Consider the following 24571-nt stretch of genomic DNA (forward strand, 5'->3'; position numbering starts at 1 on the left):
CAATCTTCGGACATGTGGGTGAAGCCGAGGGGTTGCCTGTTGACTACCAAAAAAATTGGGAAAGGGATACTGCCCATAGGTTTATTCCTAAGAAATCATAAATAACCCTCTTTAAAAAAAAAACAAAAAAAAAAACAACAACCAAAAAGCATGGCTCCAGGGAAGGATAGATGGCATTAAGTTTTAAGATAATGGGAGAATCCTGCAATGAGGGTATGGTTATTTTGATTTATATTACAAGACTAGACTTGCGTGCCACGTCCACATTTTCATAAACGTAAAAATGTGTCAAAAGCAATTTTTTCTGATTTATAACTTGTGCATAGCATCAAACTTTGTATTTCAGTTGTGCTGATGGCTGGAAGCACCTTCAACCTTCCAAGGACAAAAATAACATGGTTGTTGCTTCAGGCTATTTTTACCCAACAAAGGAGGAGCAGGCCATCCAGCCTAGAGGCAGCATGGTTAGCAAGATAGCAGAGGCCAGCTCTAGCCTTGACTGAAAGTTGGTGTTGGAAACTCAAATGCTGTGAAACCCTGCTCAGGGAGGGGGGTTCATCATCATTCTAGCCTTTTGTAAAAAAATATATTTTTATTGATATCAGAGAGGAAGAGAGAGAGAGAAACATCAATGATGAGAATCATTGATTGGCTGCCTCCTGCACGCCCCCTCCTGGGGATCAACCTGCAACCCAGGCATGTGCCTTGACTGGGAATCGAACCGTGACTGCCTGGTTTATAGGTTGACACTCAACCACTTAGCAACACTGGCAGGGCCATTCTAGCTTTAAACAGTATAATCTATAGCAGGAGTGGGGAACATCCAGGCCTTGGGCTGTATAAGGCCTGAGAAATCATTTGGTCTGGCCCTGCCAAGGCATTAGGAGTGATTTAATTAACTGACCAAATATAGTAGGCTTTTATTTATTTATTTATTGATTTCAGGGAGAGAGAGAAACATCAATGATGAAAGAGAATCATTGATTGACTGCCTCCTGTACGCCCCCTACTGGGGATCGAGCCCACAACTTGGCAGGTGCCCTTGACTGGATTCGAACCTGGAACCCTTCAGTCCACAGGTTGACGCTCTATCCCCTGAGCCAAACCAGCTAGGGCAAGCAGGCTTTTTAAGTTGACAATTTTGTATGGCCCGAGAATGTTGTTATAAATATCCAAATGGCCCCTGGCAGAAAAAAGGTTCCCCACTCCTGAAAAACACATGATAGGTATAGTTAAAGCAACACCTGCAGTCTTTAGGATAAACCTGTTTAAACTGAAATCTATTAAGGGCTTCCTATATGTCAGGCATTGTTCTAAGTATTCTGCATATACAAACTAGTCCTCAAAACAACCACATAAAGATAACATATCCCCACTTTACAGATAAGAATAATGAAGTTGAGAGAGAAGGGAGACTACTAGAAAGAATGGCTGGGAGGGACATGCACCGGGCAGCTGCAATCATGGACTGACTCATGCTTTTTAAACTATTAGCCTGCACTAAAAATATAAAATCGTGGTTCCTAAATTGGACAGGGTATAAAATCAATCCATTGTTTCAGATACTTTGACATTTTGGTAGTGTGAAGTGGCCAGTTTATAGAAGGCTGGATTGAGACATGTCACTTGGATCATTTTCCTGGCCACAAGCAACAAAATAAGCAACGTAGAAGCGTTCACGGCTGTCTTCTCAGGGAGCTCCCCATTAACATAAATCATTGGAGTAATTTCCATTTTAAAATAATTTGTTTCCATTTTAATGGGCATGCTTACCCAAAGGTCATGTGAAAGACAAAGGCCCAGGTAAAATTTCCGTTAGGTTGGGTCATACCTTAGTGAGTCTAGATACAGCAGAACATCTTATCTAGACTTTTGCATTTACTAAACGCTAGCACTAAAATACATGATCTCACAATCTCAACTGAACCCCAGTCTATAAAATAGGCAGTACCTTTCCTACCCATCTCAAAACGGATGCAGAATGTGCACTGAGGTATTCAGAAGATCAATAAAAGAGAAACCAAATACTTGTCCTAGCGCCTGGGGACCACTGTACATACATCCCTCCCTCACTTTCCCCAGTCGGCCTAGGCCTGGGGCTTCTCAAGAGATCCCAGGCCCTAGGCAGTGTGGTTCAGGTGGTTGAGCATCACCCTGTGCACTGAAGGGTTGCAGGTTTGATTCCAGTCAGGGCTCATACCCAGGTTACAGGTTCGATCCCCTGTTGGGGAGGATATGGGAGAACCAATTAATGTTTCTCTCTCACATAAATGTTTCTCCCTGCCTTCCATTCTCTCTACAGAAAATCAATAAAAACATATCCTCGGGTGAGGATTAAAAATAAAAAGATCCCAGGATAACTAGTATCCAGTTGTTGTTTTTTAAATATATATTTTTATTGACTTCAGAGAGAAGGGAGAGAGAGAAACATCAATGATGACACAGAATCATTGATCGGCTGCCTCCTGCATGCCCTACACTGGGGTTCAAGCCCACAATCCAGGCATGTGCCCTTGACTGGAATCGAACCTGGGACCTTCAGTCCAGAGGCTGACGCTCTATCCACTGAGCCAAACCAGCTAGGGCTCTGTCCAGTTTTGCCTTTTTATAAAAGAACTGAAAGAGCACTGAAGCAATTTATGTTGGAAACAACTCACAAATCTATTCCAAAGTATCCCTAGAATGGCTGGAGGAAAATTTCAAACGTAATTTACTCCAAAATTATTGGCGGCAATCACACCAAGAGTTTGAATAACTCTGTTCTTTTTTTCTCCCTTCCCACCGGATGAGATGTCTTGAGTGGGTTCAGATGGTTTAGCTATAAATTTAATATAATTTTTCCATCCCACCCCTGATCATACAGATATTGGATCAAATGAGACATGTGAAAGAACTCTATAAATGTAAAGCACATGCAAATACTGTTATGCATCTGAAAGTGGTGAGTCCTGCTACTAGCTATAAGTGAGACCAAACTCCAGGCTATAGGATAATCAAGTTGTGGACCTAATAGTGAATTCCACAACTTCATTATAACAAAGCAATGAAGCTATCTGGTTCCTCAGGGAAGGTCTGAAATCAGAAATTTCCCATGTGATTAGGAAAAGACATCTTGATGAATCCTCATTAATGGACAGGAAAAATAAACAATGAAATAAGTGTCAATTGGGTCAGCTCCTGAGCACCTGTTCTCATACCTAATGTCAAACAATGAGGACCATGGGGGACAGAGACGCCTACAGCCCTAGCACACTGTGTCTGCCAAGAATGCCACCAAAAGATGTTTCAAGTGACTCCTGGGCAGCCTTCGTTGAGATCACGATGAGCCCCAAACAGGTTTCAAAGTGTTCTCAGAGGTTTCCTCTGTGCTTGTTTTTATGTAATGTTTAGTCTTGCTATGAAAGGTTTCTAGAAGAAAACTGCTTTTGAAAACAAACAGTTGTTCTGCTCAAATCTAGATTGCAGCAACAATGGGTTTCTTGTCATAGCCTTAATATGTAATACTGTGTTACTCAGATTTTTGCCCAAATTTCAGAAGAGAAACACCTGCAGGGATCTGATACTGTATGAAATACTCAGAGCTTTATGTTGGAAATGAGAACAGTTTGTCCACCCAAGGCTCAGTGCCAGGGAGCCCCACAGCCTCAGGACTGTGTGTCCTACGCTCACTTAACAGGCAGTGAGCGTTTCCTATAAGGAGCCCTGTGACTCTAGGCACATGACTTCTTCCACAGATGACCCATCCTGGCAAAGCTGAGCACCATCGAAGAGGAAACGGTCCGGGCGGAGCCCGTAACAAAGAACATGACATTGGTAGGGGGAAGGGAAGTGCCTAAGGAAGAACTGAAACTATGCTTCTGCACGTAAATCCCAGGCACTGAGGAAGTACAGCTGTCTCTTCCCCTCCAAGCGCCATGCAAAGTGGCAGACAAGAAGGGTTTGGGGACGGAGGGGAAAGCAGGGAATGGTTTGTACAGCACCCCAACAGGTATTTCCTTAAGATGAAAGCTTTCCAAGGGCAAGGCAGGCGCTGGCTGTGAACCTTCACATGCCACATGGAGCCAATTCTGCAGCCACTTTAGTGTCTGAATTTTTGCTGTTGTCCTTTAGTGATACCTGACTGTGTTCCAAATTGTGTTACTAGCTGGTCTTAGACAAAAGACGGTTTTATAGGCAACACAGGGTTAGGGCATGAGCGGGGGGCTAAGGACACACAATATATAATACCTTAATCAATAAAGAAAAAAAAGAGAAACATAAATGTTTGACAATTCGCATGAAACCACCATCTGGCCAACAACAATACTCGTATTTAACACATATACAGTATATCATCATTTGCCATCTGGATAATCTGTTACATGTTTTATAGGAAATCTGAAGTTGGACAATTAACTTGAACTACTTTAAAACAAACATCTTTGTTCCAGGATAAACAAAGGAGAAAGGCTTTGAACACAGAATCCCATATTAAATATGTTTTTTTTGCAAGCCAATTTTAGTGCCTTGAACAAACCAGCATTTAGCATGCTCAGAAAATCCTCCCAAAATAAAAAAAGATAAAGCCAAAGTGAAAATACCAGAAAAGATAACACAACTTTCTCCTAAATTAAAGCAATCCAGTAAACAGAGGCTTTGGAAAGTATTTGAAATGAAATATAAGGGCTAAGACAATATGTTATTCCTTCTTAAAATAATGTATTTTCATTAAGAAAAATCATTTTTTAGAACATTTTTAAAAATTGATTTCAGAGAGGAAGGGAGAGGTGGAGAGAGAGAGAAACATCGATGGGAGAGAATCATTGATTAGCTAGCTGCCTTCTGCATGCTCCACACTGGGGATAGAGCCCGCAACCCAGGCATGTGCCCCGACCAGGAATTGAACCGTGACCTCCTGGTTCATAGGTCGATGCTCAACCACTGAGTCATGCTGGTCAGGCTAAATCTTAGTTTGTTCCTTTGATATCTGGTCATCCAAATATTAATCACTACCATTCAGAGTCTAAGTTATACCTGGTAATGTTTTTTTCCACACATTTCAGTCTTTGTATTATGCCCAGGTTGTTAGATTATTTACTTAAAAGTTAAATCTGATCTAATATTTTTTCCATAGAAGCTACTCAAGTATTTTTGAGCAAAACCGGATGGAACATGAATCATATCCTACCACATTAGGGTATAAACCAAATGAAAAGCTATAGCCTACAAAAACAACTGAGGGCATGCCTGAATTTTGCAGAATTGGTAAAACAACAAAAAAGTTCTCCTTGATTCAAAAGGCTGTTCTTTACAGTTACAATCCTTAGTAAATAAAGTAAAATGACACCAAGCAAGTGTATTTTTAAAATACAGCTACCTCGCTGATGACCATTATGCTTTATAAATATTTATCTACCTGTTTACTTCTCTCCCACAGCTTCATTACAAGGTACACAACACAATGCCAATCATTTTCTCTGTGAGAATTCTAGAGAGGGCAGATGACAGCTTACTCTTTATAGTTATCCAAGACTCAAGTACTTCTGGTTCTACTGGATGGATTTGCTAACTTTTGTACATATTGCTTCAATAATTGTGAACTAGGTGATTTAAAACCAAAAAAAATCATGGAGGGAGGTGGAGGAGGGTATAGGGAGAATAAATGGTGGTAGAAGGAGACGACTTGGGGTGGTGAACACACAATACAATGGACAGGTGATGTGTTATGGAATTAGGCAGTTGAAACATGTATAATTTTGTTAACCAGCATCACCCCAATAAATTAAAAAAACTAACATTGCCCGGCCAATGTGGTTCAGTGGTTAAACATTGACCCATGCATCAAGAGGTCACCAGTTCACTCCTGGTCAGGGCACATGCTTGTTGCAGGTTCCAGCCCCAGTAGGGGGCGTACAGGAAGCAACCACTTGATGTTTCTCTCTCATTGATGTTTCTATTTCTCCCTCTCCCTTCTCCCCTCTCTAAAAATCAACAATAAAAAAAGCAAATTTTAAAAATAAACAGCCTTTTGAATCAAGGAGAACTTTTTTGTTGTTTTACCAATTCTGCAAAATTCAGGCATGCCCTCAGTTGTTTTTGTAGGCTATAGCTTTTCATTTGGTTTATACCCTAATGTGGTAGGATATGATTCATAAACTAAGAAATCTCCCTGATTCCCCCCAACCCACCCCAACATAGTGTACAAATGTTGTTGATGGAAAGGCCTTCCGGCCATCTAAGTCAAATGTAAATGTCACCAGGTTTGTTTCTGTGTGATTACAGCTCCATTTAAAAAAAATAACTGACCTAGCAACTAGTTATATATGTCAACAGAGACTCCTGATGGTAGTAAAAGTTACCACTAATCCAAGTTTTCCTTCTAGATTACTTCCCTAATCTTCAACAACTAGAGATTTTTAAAGCATAAAAATTCTCAAAACACACACCAAGTAACGAATTGTTCAACAAATGAAAACGCCCTAGATCACAAATTTGCTATTCCCTGGTTGTAGAACCATCCTGCTGGCCTTTTGTTTTTCAACAAGAAAGTGGTCCAGTTTCCTCCGTCTGACGTTGTTCTGTACACTTTCATGGGCTGCTTCCTGTTCACAAACAAGTTTCTTAGCAATGATTCAATCTAAGAAATACGACACCGCCAGTTTACTGGAACTCACCCATTACATTTGTCTGCAAACTGCAAAGCCTGATGCAAAGATAAAGCAAGACTGGAAAGTGACTTAGAATAGGAACTTGGGTTATTTATTTTCCCAAGACACACACAAGTAGTGGGCCCAAAATAAATCAGAAAGTTACTTTCCAAAATAGTAGGTGATCCCCTCCTGCGACCAAAAGTGCGTGGATCTGACGTTTCCATGAGAAGTTTCATACCTGATTCTAATAGGGCAGTGATTTTCAATCTCTCTCATCTCATGGCACACACTAATTACTAAAATTCTGCGGCACACCCAAAAATTTATTTTTTGGCAATCTGACAAAAATAATAGGTATAATTTTGATTCATTCATACCGGACAGCTATTGTTGTGTTGGCTATTAATAATTTTTAATTTGACAATCTAAGGGAAAAGACGTTGGTGCCCATGACTAAATCGGTATTGAATATTTTAAAAACTATTGCGGCACACTGGTTGAAAATCACTGCGATAGAGTTATTTCTTGTTGGTTAGTATCTATCTCAGCAGGATGCTGCTGCTAGCTCTCAAGGGATTTATGTACGGATTATCACTACAGTAAAACCTCGATATAATGGACTGAGTAATTCAGGCAAGGGGAAGTCCGTTAAAGCCAAAAGTCCGTTATATAATAAAGCAGGTTCTCTGTGTATGTTAAAAAATCGACAAATTAGTGTACCTGTTTTTACTTATGTAGACACATTTGTATAATTAAAATTAAGTGTGTATGAAAAGTTTAATTTCGCAGAAAAGTTTTCTGTATGTTTTACAGTAATGTTAAATTTACAGTGAATAGGTCTAGTAAATCCATGCATTCACCAGTCACCAGGAGTAAACAAATCCACCTGGCTGGGGCTCGGCTTAGTGCAAGTCGTAATATTGGCTGGCACTTAGCTGGCAGGGGTTAAAACAGCTGCAGAAAATCATACCACGTGACAATGGAACCAATTCCTGCCCTCAATTCAGTGTAATCACGTGTTAATCATTCCCAGAACATTGTTTAGGAGTGGGAGACTCTTGGGTTTAAATATGTAGATTTTAGTTGTAGATATGTAATATTTATTTATGCCGGTGAAATTACTAGTGTTTTTTCCCCCAACATATGGCTTATTTGCTAAAATTTGTTAAAAATAACAGTGAATTAATAACAAAAAACCTGTTAATTTATTATAAGCAAATCTTGTTTAAAAGCATTTTAAAATTAACAGGGTGTTGTCCAACCGGCGTATCTCAGTGGTTGAGTGTTAACCTATGAATCGGGAGGTCACAGTTGGTTTGATTCCCAGTCAGGGCACATGCCTGGGTTGTAGCTCAATCCTCAGAGTGGGGCGTGCAGGAGGCAGCTGATCAATGATTCTCTCTCATCATTGATGTTTATATCTCGCTCTCCCTTTCCCTTGCTCTCTAAAATCAATAACTCTATTTTTTAAAAAATTAACAGGGTGTTAATTTTCACATATGACATACGGACTAGAAATTCTGTCTCATATCTGTTGAAGTTACTGCACTTTGCCAAGAGAATGACTTGGTTTGATAAGCAAATTTTAGGATATATTTTTCTAGTCTTTTCCCCACTTTTGAATAAGCCAGTTCTGGATGTTGTCCTCCACATAAGAAAGGAAGGAGCCTTTGTGTGTAGGTCTCCCATTACTATTAGAATGATCCTCCAGGGAAACACACACACACACACAGGCACCCACCATTATTAGCACCAGAACCTTCAGGAGCGTTGGGTCTAACTCCCTAACCTACTTTAACTTATGTACACTGACATTAAGTGGGTGTGGACTAATGAGGTGACTCACAGATCCATTTTGAGCCCAAACAGCCCTACCTGGCCAACTTTGTGGGCCCTCCTCTACAGGGTACCCCTCCCCCACCCCCTCGTGAGGGAGGGCAGTGCTCCAGCATGCTCAAACACTTCTAAACTCCCAGTGATCCTTTACCTAATTTGGGTCCTGCATTTGTAGAAAGCAATTATTTATTTCAATCTTGAAGTTCCTTTTTCAGATTTAACTGCCTACAATTAGCTTTTTTCTTAAAAATTTAAATTCTTTATTGTAGCTTTTTTTTTTTTAAGATACATTTTTTATTGATTTCAGAGAGGAAGGGAGGAGAGATAGAAACATTAATGATGAGAATCATTGATTGTCTGCCTCCTGCATGCCCCCTACTGGGGATATGCCCTTGACCAGAATCAAACTAGGGACCCTTCAGTTTGCAGGCCGACGCTCTATCCACTGAGCCAAACTGGCTAGGGCTACAATTATCTTTAACAAAAAAAAAAAAAAAAAAAAAGAAACTGTCAGGACAGTCATCCAGGCTTGGGAGACAAGTACTATATGAAGTTTGTTGCTGTTAGCCAAAGACTTGTGTGCCTGTGGTGGTGCTACACACTGGTGTTAATGATGATTTTGAAATGTGTATATTATATATTGTAATAGAGAGAGAGCCTATTTAAAATACTTAGCTTCCTTTAAAAAAACCTGCAGGTCCTGTTAAAATATGTTCCAAGGGGTTTAATTTTCTTAGTGTGAACTTTTAAAAGTATAAATTATTTCTTGAAATAATAAGCTACTAATGGCTAAAACTTCATTTTACTAGAATGGTGGTAGTTACAATAAAGGTGGTGATCAAGATCAACATGATTAGTATACATACAACTCTAAATGGATCATTAATCCATATGCCCACCTAATACATATGTAGAAATCACCTCTCAGGTGCCAGGGACTGTGCGAGGTGCCGAGGACACAGAGATGAAAAATGGTCTCGGATCTTAGTTTTGAGATGTGATGAGAAACTGTAAGAGATAAGGCATCACTAAACTGCACAGAAAGACCTCACATGGGAGTGGCAACTGACAAAGGACAGCAGTCACAACTGTATGAGCATCCTACCTAATAAACCAAGGGTTAAGCCTGGTTTTCCAAAGGTCTCCTGCAAGCCAACCTCTAATAGCAAAGGAGGTGACAGAGGTGGAGAGGACACAAAACAATGAATACATCCCCACTATATGCATTCTTGGAGGCAATATTTTCCTCACAGAGGCTCAGCTTTCCAGTGCAAGGAAAATTCTCATATGCAGAGACTTCCTCCTGGCATTTGGACTTTTCGGTCAGTATGACTCATCTCAGCCAGGATGGGAATTACTGCTAATGCCACACTGTCACGGAATGCTACAACCAGAAGGGACCAGCGGACTCACACAGACAGCCCCTTTCGTTTTTCAAATAGGGAAACAGGTCTAGAAGGGTGCAATGACTTGCGCCAAGGTCTGAGGTCAAGGATTTCAAAATCACCTTTGGTCTACTTTTCTAACTCATGCTACGTTATTTGGCAGAGGGAAAAATATGTTTTTGAATTAGCATCTCTTGCTCCAGCTTGCCAGCCTCCGGGTACCTAACAACCTCTATTACAGGCGTGTTCTCGGGCCGTCCCTATCTCATTTGAGCCTCACTGAAGTACCATGAGGGAAGGTGCTTTATTTTTATTTATGGATGAACACATTTAGACTTCGGGCATTGAGCAACCTTGCCCGGAATCACATGTCTAGCAACTAGCAGAGCCAGGACTCAATCCAGAACTGTTTCTGAGCCTGGCAGGCTCTTCTCATGCTGTGGTGCTGCTCTCGGTATTCACACAACAGGACAAGGTCTGGAAACTGGTATAGCCCCAGTATCCTCTCCCCAAGCACGACACTAAGATTTGGAAGGCAGCCCTCTTGACACCCAGACCTGCCTGCCCTGAAGACTTATGGGTAAATCAGGTCAATGTAACTGAATAAGGAGAGCTTAGCATATATTAATCCTTCCACAAAGCCAGTATTTTATACTTTACATGTCTTATCTGGGCTTTCTTACAATGATCTGACAAAGCTGTAAACTCCTGGCTATGTCTTCTGTAAATAGATATTCATTATTCAGATGTATTATAACAATATTTTTAAACAATGTAATTATGTAATCAGTCCCTTGTTGGGCTTTTAAGTTATTCCTAATCTTTTGCTATTACAAATAATACTATAATGAGTATCCTGTCCATAAATCATTTCATAATGTGTGAGGATACCTGTAGGATAAATATGTAGGAGTGGAATCATTATGTCAAAGAGTATATGCATTTTAAACTATGATGGATACTGCCAAATAGCTCTACACAGAGGTTGTACCTTTTACACTCCCACCAGCCATGCGTGAAAGTGCCCATTCCCCAACTTATGTGTCTTTTACACCTTGCATCATGTTAGCACATGGTACCCACTCAATAAATACATATTAACTGTTTATAAAGATCACCTAAGTTAATTCCAGAATCATTTCAAAATTAGCCCTTCCCACTATCTTTTAACAATAAAATTAAGGCTAAAGAAGAGAATAATCCTCACATACAGAAATGTCAATTGGCCAGAGGACAGCATTCTTTAACTACCAGTCCATGCCCAGCCTTGTTCCAACCAAGCTAAGCTAGGTTGGTGACTTTGGAGCTGGTAGAACAGTGGCAAGGACAAGAAACGTAGAGGCCATGGTGCACACAGATAAGAGAGAAGATGGGCAAAGTCTCAATAGGTGAAACACTCAGTCATAACAGGCAAAATCAGCAACCTCAGCCCTTCTAACAGATAAGGTAAACTTCAAAGAAAAAGCAAGTCCAGCCAGGATGACCCATTTACCAACTCATTAAAGAGCCATTCTTTCTAGGGATGTGTTTCTCAGGAACAGATGTTTGTTGGCCATTAAATTACATTTAGAATGCATAACTGACTAAGGAGAGCTGACAGTGATCTTGGAGATCATAGTCCTAAGCCCAGGTTTATGAATGAGGATCCTGAGGCCCAAAGATGCTAAATGGGAACCAGCCCTGGGTCTCATCTGACTGAGCAGAACCCAGGAGGGGTCATCTGGTCAACCCAATACAAATTAGATTTTAAACTAGACTTTCCTATTGCAATTTTATTAATTAAAGATTCATGAACTATTAGGAATTACTCTGAAAACAGACTTTTGCAAAACTGTTATATAGGATTTGATCCTGCAGCCAAATTACTGGCCTATGAAACTCTGTTATTAGGAGAAACCAACCAATGTTTGACCCTCTCTTTTCTGTAGAAAACCTTCCTTCCCACACCCCCAAAGCTCAATACAATCTGGCTAAGAGCCTTGCAGCGCTAAGCCCCTTCAGATAGATCTCTCTGTTACCAAGGGCAAAAGTGGCTCAAAATTAATGTGGAGCCCGAAGAACTCCCAAATCATGGGGTCAAGGTCATGTACCGCTAAATGCACATTCCAGATGGACTCATCCAAAGGCTCACTAAGACCAGTGCAACCCAAGGAACAGTTCTACATCTCCCCGGAGAGAGGAAGCCCTTGGAGACACCAACCCTTACATCTGTAGTGCTTTAAGAGCACAAAGCGCTTGCATCATGATGTGGCATTTGCAGTAGCAGCAGCCCTCTAAATCTGATGGACAAGCCCATAAATCAAATCACCACTTAGTATGTCATAACGCCTCCCTTTGCTCCTCTACTCCTCAAAATGTAAGTCAGATTCTGGTTTGCTCTAAGAGTGTTCACTGTAGTTGTTGGTGACTATTTCCTTTAAATCAGTTTTGCTACACTCCTAGGAAAACAATAGCATAAAACAGGCTTAACACTTTCACCAAATGTTCTCAGACAGTCTAACTGAATAATAAACACATGAAGTCAAGCCCTTAGTCTTCTCAAGGACAACAGCTGGGAGTTAGTCTGCTTTAAAATCTCTGGCTTAAGAGAGAAGGACTTCAGTTAAAATCTGAAAGCCAGTTGTATGGAGTGTTCTAAAATAAATTCTCAAAGTGTGGGAATTATTTTTGCCTTATTAATATTCCCCATGAAAGTATCATTATTCTGCCCAACAAAAGTACATGTGGAACACATAACTGGATCACACTGTTCACTGGTAGGCACAGCACACAAAGTTCTTTTTACTTACCAACTATAATAATTTCTTTTCTTTAGTCTGGATTAGGTGGAAGCTTAAGTCCTTTGCAGCTCTGATGCCCACCATGTTCCAATGCCAAGTAAACCCAGGACACACAGCAATAGGGTACAGAGAACATCAGGTCCCAGTCCCGTCTGAGATTAGGTCATGCCGTTTCATTAATTTTTTTAATGATTTTTAAAATTGATTTTTAGAGAGAGAGGAATGGAGAGGGAGTGGGAGGGAAGGGGGGGGGGCATCCTCCCGGGGACCAAAACGTTTCAGGTTTGATTCCCGGTCAGGGCATAAACCTTGGTTGCAGGCTGGATCCTCAGTTGAAGCCTTCACATTAATCTCTCTCACAATGATGTTTCTCTCTCTCTCCATCTCTCTCTTTCTCTCCCTCCCTCTCCCTCTCTTCCTTCCTTTCTCTCTAAAGTCAATAAACATATCCTTGGGTGAGGATTTAAAAAAAAAAAAGGTTGCTAGTGACAATGTCTTTGGACAGTGCAACTCTGCAGGAGCCTTTGGAGTGAGCCCTCCACACTCCTTAGGGGGGGGAATTCTGTTGAACCCAACTCTTTTGTTTTATTTATTTATTTTTTATTTATTTATTTTTTAAATGGACTTCTGGGTTTCTTCTTTTAAAAAAAAATATATATATATTTTATTGATTTTTTACAGAGAGGAAGAGAGAGGGATAGAGAGTTAGAAACATCGATGAGAGAGAAACATCGATCAGCTGCCTCTTGCACACCCCCTACTGGGGATGTGCCTGCAACCAAGGTACATGCCCTTGACCGGAATCAAACCTGGGACCTTCCAGTCCGCAGGCCGATGCTCTATCCACTGAGCCAAACCGGTTTCGGCCCAACTCTTTTGTTTTATAATCTACTTCCTGAGGATACAGTGGGAACATTAACCCTTCCAAACTACACTAGGTAGTATTTATACTATTTTAGCAATTTTTTGTAAAAAGCTACCTCAATGACCTGAAAGTACTCCTGTGAATCTGAATTACTAAGAGGGCTCCAAATGACTAAATGAGTCATCTTAACATTCTTCAGCAAAGTTATGGTCCAGATGCCACCCAATCACCATGATTCTTTATTGCAAAGGTCATCTAATGACTGAGTAGAAATTAAGTGGCATTAGGTGATGGGAAAGTGTTATCTGTCTCAACTAAAGATATGAATAATCCTGAGTCTGGAAATGATATTTCAACTGCTTTCAGATGTATGCATTTGAAAATGCACAGTACCCACTTGTTGCCAATTGCCTGGCAGCTATTTAGAGTTCTTAAAAAGGAACTTATAATTAGTGAATATATCATATTACATTCACTTCAAATAAGTTCAGGAATCACAGTGCCAATATTTTAAGTCCAGATTCAAGACAGGTATGGCACAATCCAAGTAATAATAATGGCTACCACTTACTGTGTACTTTCTGTGTGCTCAACACTATTCCAGGCACTTTTATTCATTATCTGTTTTGCTCATAACAACCTGTGAGGTGGGTAGTAGTATTATTGTCACCCTTTTGGAGTAAGGGAACCGGAGCATGGAGAGGTAATGTTGCCTGAAGACCTCCATCTAATAAATGGTGACAATGAGATCCAACCCAGGTTTATATTACAGAAGCACTCAACTAGCACAGGCTCTTGCTTCCGAATAACCTCGGCCTCTTTAAGGGAGTAAAGAATACTAGCTTAGGAAGACCCATGGGGTGCCAGTTAGGGCTAGATTTGGCCTAACCACCTAACCTCACTGTGCTGTTCCTGTAAGGGAAAACCCAGACAGAATACACAGTCTCACAGTTTTGTTTTGTTTTTCATATGAAAAAACATTATGCAAATACCCCAAAGAAGTACAGGACAACTCAGGGGTGCGGTATTAATACTATTAATAAATTCAACTCCTATTGCAGATGTCAAATGAACACGAGAAGCATCTAATTTTCAGGCTTCTGAGTCTAACCACATACAAAAAATAGAAGGTGAGGTCCTAACTTGCTTATGTATCAGACATCTATCTGCATGGCAACAAGAGGGTGGTGAGTGTAAAACGTTTTCAGCCATGTCATCTCCCCGAGGGTCTTACAGGGATCTTTTCCTTTTTTTTAAAGGTCGGTTACTTTTAGGTAGTTATTACTAAAGAAACAAGACTAAGAGAGGGCGTGGGCTTTGGAAGAAGGCAAGGTCACAAGGGTCAGCTCGGTCCATGTTGGGATTTAGCCTTCCACTAACGCACTTCTACTCTCCAAACTCGCTCTGTTCGTACAGCTTGCCCGTGGACACTATTCCGTTTCCAGGCCCAGAGCCCCCGGATAAGGAATTCTGCCACATGTGAAGGAGTATCTGGGAAGGAGTTCAGTGAGATGGCTTATCAATCCACCTAAGTACAGGGGATCCAGCAGACAAGCCGAGGGTCCCACGGGAAAGCTGGGCAGTGTGTGGCCCTCTGCTGTCCTAGGGCACACGTTAAGGCCTCGCTAAGGATCGGTTTTCTGTTTGAGGACCTTTCAGTTGCCACAACAACCAGGCCTTCCTTCACACGTGACCAGGGACATGCATATGGAAGACCACAGGAGAGTGAGAAGTTTATAGCAAGGAGCAAGAAGAGGCAGGGATATTTACGCTGTTACATGGCTAGCATTCAAGGAGGTAATCTAAGATGACCTCCACATATTCGAATATCCCTGACAAAAAGGAAATGGAACAATAATCACAGCCACCACTTGCTGAACATGTACCGTGTGCTCCATCTTGTGCCCAGTTCTTTTCTTCATTTGGGAATGTTGTGATGTAGACATCAGCCACAGCTTAAAGAAGATTTAAAAGGCACAACCCACTGTAAAATCTATCAACCTCTCACGGCCTGACTTTTTTGCCTATAAGACAGGGACAATGCTCCTTACCTCACAGGGCAGAACAAGGAATGCACATGACAAAACCGGCTTGTTCACGCACTCAGCACCTTGCCCAGCCTAGTGCAGGGCCTGAGAGGCAGCAACTGCCATCACCAACACTGTCAGATGCCCACCTCTGCTAGCTCGGGACTTACAAGCAAAGCCCCTGGGAGGGAAAAGTGAGGATACTGTTTTTTCTTTCCTTGGGTGAATACTGCCAATCATTGGGACTGGCAGCCAAGGATGAGACTCTCAGAGGTGACTGAAAACAGTAAGAGTAAATCAGTATCAGAAAAGGACAGAAACAGAGAAACTCCCCTGTGCCTCCTTGAAGAAAACAATCCATTCTCACAGCAAAATGGCATTTTCTGGCTTCTCCTCCTCTTCTGCATCAGTGGAATTAGTACATTGGCAGATGGGGTTCTGTTAAAACACAGCACTAACAAGGCATGCAAATTTAGCACAAATGGTTGTGTCCTGGGGCCAAAATTAGGAGAATCGACTCCCCTCCAAACTTAAAAAAAAATGGTTTTAAACAGTTAACAAAGGTACAGTTTAGAATTAGAATTAGAGATCCCAATATGTGTGCTGATGCCAAGTCGACTCAACTGCACTCACATACAGAAAAGCCCCCTCACCATCTCTCTGCCTCCAACCTCAATTCACAGATCATCATAACTCCCTGTCCACAACCACTTCATGTGTCCTGCCCTTTCCAAAACCTCCCATGATTTCCAGCTGCCTTGTATACTTGCAATGCCATACACAGGCACTTGAAGGCCCTCTACAGACCCCAAAATAACCTTTCCAGCCCTAGTGACCCAATATGCAGCCACAGCCCATCCAGCTGGTGCCTGCAGCTTGAGCCAAGTGAAACCCAGAGCTTATAAAGGAGTCCAGTTAAAATGCTACCTCTCCTCTGTACAGTCATGAAGCTGTCATATATCACAGAGGAGCTTATATGAACACAAAGTTCCTAGAGCGCAGTAATAGACTCATGCTCATGATTATTGAACAATTACTATCAATTAAGTTCTAGGCATAGTGCCAGACATCAGTTACAAAAATGAATAAATGACAGTCTCTATCCTAAAAGAAGTCATAACTTAAGCAGAAGGATAAAGATGTAAAGTAATTTATAGTCATTATGATATGAAGCATGCCCTATAACCCAGGTGGGTACAGAGCAAAGGGATCGATCAATGAGAAGGGTCAATTTGAAAAGCAAATGTCCTTCAAAGAGGACAACATATTTGCTGCATTATCTTGGAAGAGTAAAATAACTTCACGCCTTGAAAGTTCCCCAGGGTGTGTAAATACCTAATAAATATTTGCAGAATGAATAAGTGTACATTTACACCCAGAATTCAGTCTTTTCATTGTACACTTAGGATATCTGGAATTAAAGAGTTCTAATTATCAAAGTAACAAATGTATCATGTTTAATATAATTTATGACCCAACTATTAGTCATAGAAAATTATTTAACTTCATTTACAGTATCAATACTTCAAATTATTCTTTGGGTACTCTACTAAAAACAAAGTATTATATCTTAAGAACTATAAATGCACACTCCAAGTTAACAATGAAATTGATTTTTTGAGAGAACATGATAGTATCTTCAAATACCCATTAAAGAATTTTGTAATTTGGATTAATATAACAATCCTATCTAATAAAAGAGTAATATGCAAATTGAACATCACTCCAAGACACAAGATGGCCGCCCCCATGTGGTCAAAGATGGTTGCCCCCATGTGAACACAAGATGGCTGCCACAAGATGGTCTGCAGGGGAGGGCAGTTGTGGGCAGTTAGGGTTGACCAGACCAGCAGAGGAGGGCAGTTGGGTGGGACCAGGCCGGCAGGGGAGGGCAGTTGGGGGAGACCAAGCCAGCAAGGGAGGGCATTTGGGGGGGACCAGGCCTGCAGGGGAAGGGCAGTTGTGGGTGATCAGGCAAGCAGGGAGGGCAGTTAGGGGCAATTGGGCTGGCAGGGGAGGGCAGTTGGGGGGGATGAGGCCTGCAGGGGAGGGCAGTTGGGGGGGGCAGGCCTTCAGGGGAGGGCAGTTGGGGGGGGGGGACCAGGCCTGCAGTAGAGGACAGTTGGGGAGACCCAGGCCTGCAGGGGAGGGCAGTTGGGGGCGATCAGGCCAGCAGGGAGGGCAGTTAGGGGTGACCGGGCCAGCAGAGGAGGGCAGTTGGGGGAGACCAGGCCATCAGGGGAGGGCAGTTTGGGAGTACCAGGCCTGCAGGGGAGGGCAGTTAGGGGTGACCGGGCCAGCAGGAGAGGGCAGTTGGGGGCGACCAGGCCTGCAGGGGAGTACAGTTAGGGACGACCAGACTGGCAGGGGAGGGCAGTTAGGTGTCGATCAGGCTGGCAGGGGAGTGGTTAGGGGGTGATCAGGCTGGCAAGCAGAAGCGGTTAGGGGCAATCAGGCAGAGGCAGACTAGCGGTTGGGAGCCAGCAGTCCTGGATTGTGAGAGGGATGTCTGATCGCCCGTTTAGGCCCAAGGGGTCCCAGATTGCATAGGGTGCAGGCTGGGCTGAAGGACCCTCCCCCCCCCCCCCCCCACGAATTTCATGCACCGGGCCTCTATTTAATTAATCAATACAAATGTTTACTAAGTGTATTGTATTAGAAAACACTAGTTATTTCCCTCAGAAAAAAGACAAGAAATGGGCAACCTCACTTTGCCCCCATAATCAAGACTTTTGTGCTAAACCATCAAATTATTACATCTCAACCTCTTCAGCTATTCTAGAGCTTTCCTTACTTTCTTACCTCAGTTCTCTGACATCTTCAAAAAGCATCTAATAGAAAAGGCAGTAAAGACCCATAAAGAGATTTTTAACTTCATCTTGAATATTAAAAATGCTGTTTATCTTTTTCAGGCCAATTCTTCCCAGCTACAAGCCCAAGAAATGGTAAATCATGGTAACAACTACCATCAAATAACATTGCTCTCTGTTAAGGGAACTGGACTAGATACTCTACCTGAGTAAGTGAAATGTACCTGGTCCCTCTGGTTTCTAGGGCCGTCATCAGTTTCTATGATCTCTCTCTCTCTCATTACCCCCTTTCAGTTTACAATACAAGGTGTGTGCAGGCTGCCATCTGAGGAGATGGGGGGCCTCTCTACAAAGATTAAGGAAGATTTCCTGAGAACAAGCAGTAACATTCTAGAAGTGAATGCATCACAATGATTCCATTGGGTTGCTGCCACCACTTTGGAATGTTTGGAATTGTATGGGGGTGGATGGGTCCACTTTACGGTTGTCGTAAAATGTCCTGCAATGTGCGACTGTCCTCCACTCCAGAGAGAATCCATACAGCCCACGTGCTGGCAGCACCCCTTTGATAAACACGGAGTGAGCCCCTTGAGGCCGGGACACTGTCTTAGTTAATTTTTGTAAAGAAATCCCTTATTCTTTAGCACTCAGGAATAATCCAAAAAAGCTGCATTCCTCCTGGGTTCATTAAAAGAAATCCTGTAAGCTAATCTTTTTCTTCTCAGTCCCTCTCTCCTTTTAATTGCAGAACTCATTTCAAGTGAAATGTAACCTGGATTCTCCCATTCCGGAGTCACCATCCTCACAGCTGCCAGGACTCTGCCAAACGTGCAGCCTGGTAAAGGAGTTCCCGGCAGAGGATGGGTCTGTCTCTGGGGAGAGGAAAGAATCTGAGCCAGAGGACGGTTTTCATTCTTGGCCTGGTCTCAGCTTGGGAACCCGTGGGAGGGAGCACATGGTCAGGGGTGAGGGGAGGACCCAACCAGCACAAAGTAAAGCTGCCCTGTCCTTTGGAGTTGATTTCTCAATGTAGATTTTAATTATGTTTCATTACAAACTGCCAAGAACAAAAACAACTTCTTGCATTATTTTCCTATTACAAGTAAGAAATGACTGTTTTAATTTTGGGTGGTTTTCATTACCAGAATTTTAATGGTTAAAAAAAATGTTATTTTTTGCTAGGTCAAAAAAATTGCTGCTTCCTCAACACTCTCTACACACAACAGAAGACTACAGCCTTGTAAAGCCGACTGGCAGGAAGCACAGGTCAGCCCTCAAGCACCTGGAGGAGGAGTGCAGCTCCCGATGTCGCGCCTCTGCTCCCGTTCTGGTCACAGAGGGCACAAAGCACGATGATCTTTTCCCTTGTACTCTATTCCCTTAGGCTGGGAATAGGTTGGGTTCTGCATCCAGGCCTGATATAATTTTGTGCTAAAGCAGAGCAGACAAAAGATTGTCAAGTCCGGAGTGAAGCAAAATTCCCTACTCTTATCAGTAGGCCACCTACATACCCAGTCAATATTATCAATGCTGCCTCTCACACAGACTTTGGAGGGTGAGGGCCAAAATGGTACTAACCTACCCTGAATGTTGGCTACATTCCAGCAAAAAAAAAAAAAGAAGAAGAAGAAGAAGAAGAAGAAAGGGCATTTCATGGGGAAAATGATGCATTAAAATACAAGTATAGCCCTGATCAGTGAGGCGCAGTTGGCTGCAGCGTCCTCCCGTACACCAAAAGGTGACTGGGCCGATTCCTGGTCAGGGCACATACCCAGGTTGGGTTTGATTCCCTGGTCAGGACACATACAGAAGGCAATCAAAAGATGTTTCTCTCTCATATTGATGTTTCTCTCTCTCCCTCCCTTCTTCTCTCTATAAAATAATAAAATAAAATAAACCTTTAAAAAAGAGAAATACAAGTATGTATTGCGTAGAACCTAACTGTTAACACTGAAATTCTTCTGTTTTGAGGTGAACAATTATCATGTACATCAATAGCACAAAAATTAAGAACAAGTGAAGGAATAGAATACTGCTTTATTTTTTTAAAATATATTTTATTGATTTTTTACAGAGAGGAAGGGAGAGGGATAGAGAGTTAGAAACATCAATGAGAGAGAAACATCGATCAGCTGCCTCCTGCACACCCCCTACTGGGGATGTGCCCACAACCAAGGTACATGCCCTTGACCAGAATCGAACCCAGGACCCTTCAGTCCACAGGCCGAGGCTCTATCCACTGAGCCAAACTGGCTAGGGCTAGAATACTGTTTTTTTTTAAATCTTAAAGCACAAGGAGGGGATGAATTAACATGACGAATTAGAAAAGCAGGCAGCTTCCCAGGGGAGATTAAATGTACCCCTCCAATGGGAGGGAGGTTGGTTGGGACAAGACTGGAGTTGGGCTGCACAACCTCTGCTTAGCAACACTGGAGAGAGGCCTGGCTGGCTGGCACAGGGTGCCGCTCCCTTCTGGGCGTGTTCACATGTCTGCAAGGTGGGGCTAAGCCAGCTTCCAAAGCCCAGAACCTCACCCTCAAGTCTCTCAAGTGGGACTGCTGTGCTGAACATCTCCATATCTTGCTCCCTCCTCCTTCCCACTCCCTCCCTCTCTTTCTCTCTCAAAAACAACTCAGAAGTGAGCCCCAGTTTCCAAATATGTAAACCAGAAAGCCATTCAGGTGAGTACCGATGGTAGCCATCCTGTGGTCAGAATATAAAGTGGACTTTACTAAGTAGATATCGAGAATCAAAAAATTGAGTTGCTAAAAGAAGCTTTGTAGATTTAAGGGTTTTTTTTGTTTGTTTGTTTTATTGGGAAAATATAATAAATACAGAGCACAGCCCTAGCCCTGTGGCTCAGTTTGTTGGGTACTGTCCTATGCATCAAAAGGTTACTGGTTCGATTCCCAGGCAGGGCACATGCCCAGGTTATATGTTCGATCCCTGGTAGGGGGTATGCAGGAGGCAGTGGATTGATGTTGTGCTCTCACATCGATGTTTCTCTCTCAGTGTCCCTCACTATTCCTCTCTCTAAAAATCAATAAAAATATTAAAGGAAATATAGAGCACAGAGCTTCCTTAGGGTAAGGCTAAGTTCATCCGGGCCTCTAGGCTCTACAACACCTATCCCAAACATCTGTTCTCACTGCCTTTTCTATGCTATTCCCAAATAATCTAGACTGCAGGTTACCACAGGCCACATTCCTGACAAAACATGAAAAACTTCTACTGACCCACTTGGGGAAAACCTTTTGATAAAATAATTACATCCAAATCTCCATAAAGGATTAAAGAGCTCAAGTTATATTTACTGAATTTCAAACATTCACCAGGCACCTTAAAACACAGTTCTCAGGTTTAGGTGTTGCTCTTAAGGCTGTGAAGATCAGTGAACAAATATAAAAAACACTTCCTTTAACGATTTCAGTAAGACATCCTAACCAGATTTTCTAAGTCACTATATAAATATCAGTGGCTACCAAGCACTGGTTGTGCAGGGTTCTCAAATCTGACTGCACATTGAAATCCCTTCAGTAGCTTGAAAAAATACTGTTGTCTGGGTCCCATACCCAGAAACTTTGATTTAATGAGGAATGTGGTCTGAGCAGCAGTATTTTGAAATACTAATGGTGATTCTAATAGACAGCAAACCATTGCTATAGGAAATAAAAAGAAATATATAAAGTGAAAACCCAAATATTCATCAACTATTGAGAGGATAAATAAAATTTTGTGCATCGATACAATGGAATAGTATTTAGCAATAAAAAGGATTGGACATGCTACAACATGTAAAAACTCTTAGATTCAGGAGGCTTGAAAGCCAAAATGTTCTGATATTTTTCTTGTCTAATTTGAAAGAGAGAGAGAGAGAGAGATAGGATCTCCCTCAGTATGCCCCTGATACCACAGACCCCAAAGTCTCTATTTCTAAGCTAGTGAGAGAGGAATGACTACTTAAAATTGCCATATACATACATATATATATATATATATAAATATATATAAATATGTTTTTATTGATTTCAGAGAGGAAGGGAGAGGGAGTGAGAGATACAAATATCAATGATGAGAAAGAATAATTGCACATCCCCTACTGGGGACTGATCCTGCAACCCTGGCATGTGGCCTGACCAGGAATCAAACTGTGACCCCTTGGTTCATGGGTCGACGCTCAACCCCCATTGAGCCACACTGGCCAGGATATACACTGAGTGGCCAGATTTTTATGATCTCTGAACGTATAATGATCTGGCCACTCAGTGTATATCCTCTATAATAAAAGGCTAATATGCAAATTGTCCCCTCGACCAGGAGTTCGACCAGCCGGCAGGCCGGCCAACTGCCCATGTTCCCTCCCCCTGGCCAGGCTGGCCGGACCCCACTCATGCATGAATTCATGCACCAGGCCTCTAAAATACACACACACACACACACACACACACACACACACACACACACACAGAGTGGCCAGATAATTATGCGTTCAGAGATCATAATAATCTGGCCACTCAGTGTATATTCCTTCAGATTATAGGCTGCTGATGGATTATAATGAGTCACAAGTCAATTATCAACAGGGCCTTTGAAAGACAGATTTGGTGCTCTAAATCGATCCTATGTCCTGGATTTGTCTTTACTACTACCAGAGTTTGGGTCAAATAAACTTATACACACTCACACACAAAAATACTTTCATATATGAGGCTTTGTGACAAATGAGTATTGTAGAACATACACTATAATAATACCTGCAACCCGGGTATGTGCCCTTACCCGGAATCAAACCATCAACCTTATAGTACATGGGAGGATGCCCGACAAACTGAGCCACACAGGCTTGGCATAAATATGTATCTTTACTATCAAACTTACTTTGATAATAAAGATACATATTCAAAAGAAAGAGTCAACAGAACGGGAGAATGTTCTAACTAACAAGGCAAACAAAGGTGAACAAAGACTCCAGTAGCTAAGAGATTTCATTAAGAAAAAGGAAACTGTCCCTGAAAAATATGAGTCAGAATCTAAGACACTGCTGAAATCCCAGAAATTTTAAAAACTATTATATTAAATTAATAATCTCTTCAGTTCCTGCCTCTCTTTCCCCCAGTTTTTCTTAAAGTGAGAGCTTTTCCTCCTGTTCAAAACTTAACTAGTCCTGGTCCAGTTTGGAAGTGGTGATTAAGTGCTATTCGAGTCCGACTACTTAGATTTGAATCCCACCTGTACTGCTTAATAGTTGGGTCACTTTAAAGCAGAACTCTTGGCCTCTTCTATTCTCTGGTTAACATTCATTCAGGAGATGAGAGGCCTGTCCTATGCCTCTTTTCTCCCCTGGGAACTAGAGATAATGGAATCTCCCATGGGATTACTGTGAAATTATGCATATAAAGCCATTATCGCACTGCCTCACGTGCAAGTAAGTGACCAATAACACATCTATTATCTTACTGCCAAATTCTTCCTGCATCCAAGTTTAAGACACAGAACCATCCCAGATGAAGGAAAAATTAAAGAGGAAATATTATTTATGCAAAACTTTTTAAATAAATTTGTTCAGCAAAGAGAAGGAATTCCCAAGGGGGGGGGGGGTAGGTAGTACTTATAAATTTATAGATCGTTCCTTTTCTCATGCAGTTTTGTAAGTGTAATTCATCCTGAATAAAAAATAAATATGAAAACTAATGGTATTTGGCTTCTAACTCTTCCTAGTAATCCTAAATACAGACAGGGTTTTGTTTTCCCCAACACTGTTTATAAAAACCCAAGTTAAAAAGGAGAGATTCCAAAATGGCCCCAGTTATTCTTAATGCAGAAAGACTGATGTGAGTTGTGTACTCATGCCTACATGCTGCTTCCACAGTCTCTCAAGAGATTTTTCACATCGAAAAAGGCAAGTTGTTCTCTGGTTAACATTCATTCAGGCCTGTCCTATTTTTCTTTTAAAATAATCTTATCAGGCTAGTCCAAGATCAGTTTCATCCCTCACACATTTTATCTCTCCAAGACACTCTTGGAATGAGTAAGGGATGGTTCCTTCCACCTGCTGGAGATAAAGAGTCTAAGATTCTCCTTACCGACTTATTCATCAACACCTCCTCTGCACAGAGGGTGAAAAACATACCCTAATACCACACCATACCTGGAGTTTCTTGGACAAAAGGTCAGAATCCATTTTGACTCTGTTCAAATCTTTCCCAACTACAATGATTTAATATGAATCAGTTATAGAT

The 24571-nt window shown here is 41.7% G+C and overlaps 2 protein-coding genes across 6 annotated transcripts in view; one reads left to right on the plus strand and one right to left on the minus strand.

Moving 5' to 3' along the window:
• The window catches only part of HNRNPA3 (heterogeneous nuclear ribonucleoprotein A3), a 40722-nt gene extending 20351 nt beyond the window's left edge, over positions 1-20371 (plus strand). Inside the window, exons 11-13 of one of the 2 annotated variants that reach the window (XR_008557406.1) lie at positions 18435-18541; positions 19081-19170; positions 19515-20371. The gene's annotated coding sequence lies outside the window, so the exon portion shown is untranslated. The remainder of the gene's footprint in view (positions 1-18434; positions 18542-19080; positions 19171-19514) is intronic. The other variant, XR_003616367.2, reaches the window with a different exon arrangement.
• NFE2L2 (NFE2 like bZIP transcription factor 2) overlaps positions 1-24571 on the minus strand; it is a 33556-nt gene that overhangs the window by 5673 nt on the left and 3312 nt on the right. Inside the window, exon 1 of one of the 4 annotated variants that reach the window (XM_054722863.1) lies at positions 18538-18633. The exons of the other annotated variants lie outside the window; for them this stretch is intronic. Within the exon in view, the coding sequence (XP_054578838.1) occupies positions 18538-18585 (48 nt within the window). The 5' untranslated portion in view covers positions 18586-18633. Of the gene's footprint in view, positions 1-18537; positions 18634-24571 lie in introns of those variants that run through there. 4 annotated transcript variants of the gene reach the window in all.

This window comes from Eptesicus fuscus, chromosome 11 (assembly GCF_027574615.1).
Source record: "Eptesicus fuscus isolate TK198812 chromosome 11, DD_ASM_mEF_20220401, whole genome shotgun sequence".
Classification (NCBI taxonomy): Eukaryota; Metazoa; Chordata; class Mammalia; order Chiroptera; family Vespertilionidae; genus Eptesicus; species Eptesicus fuscus.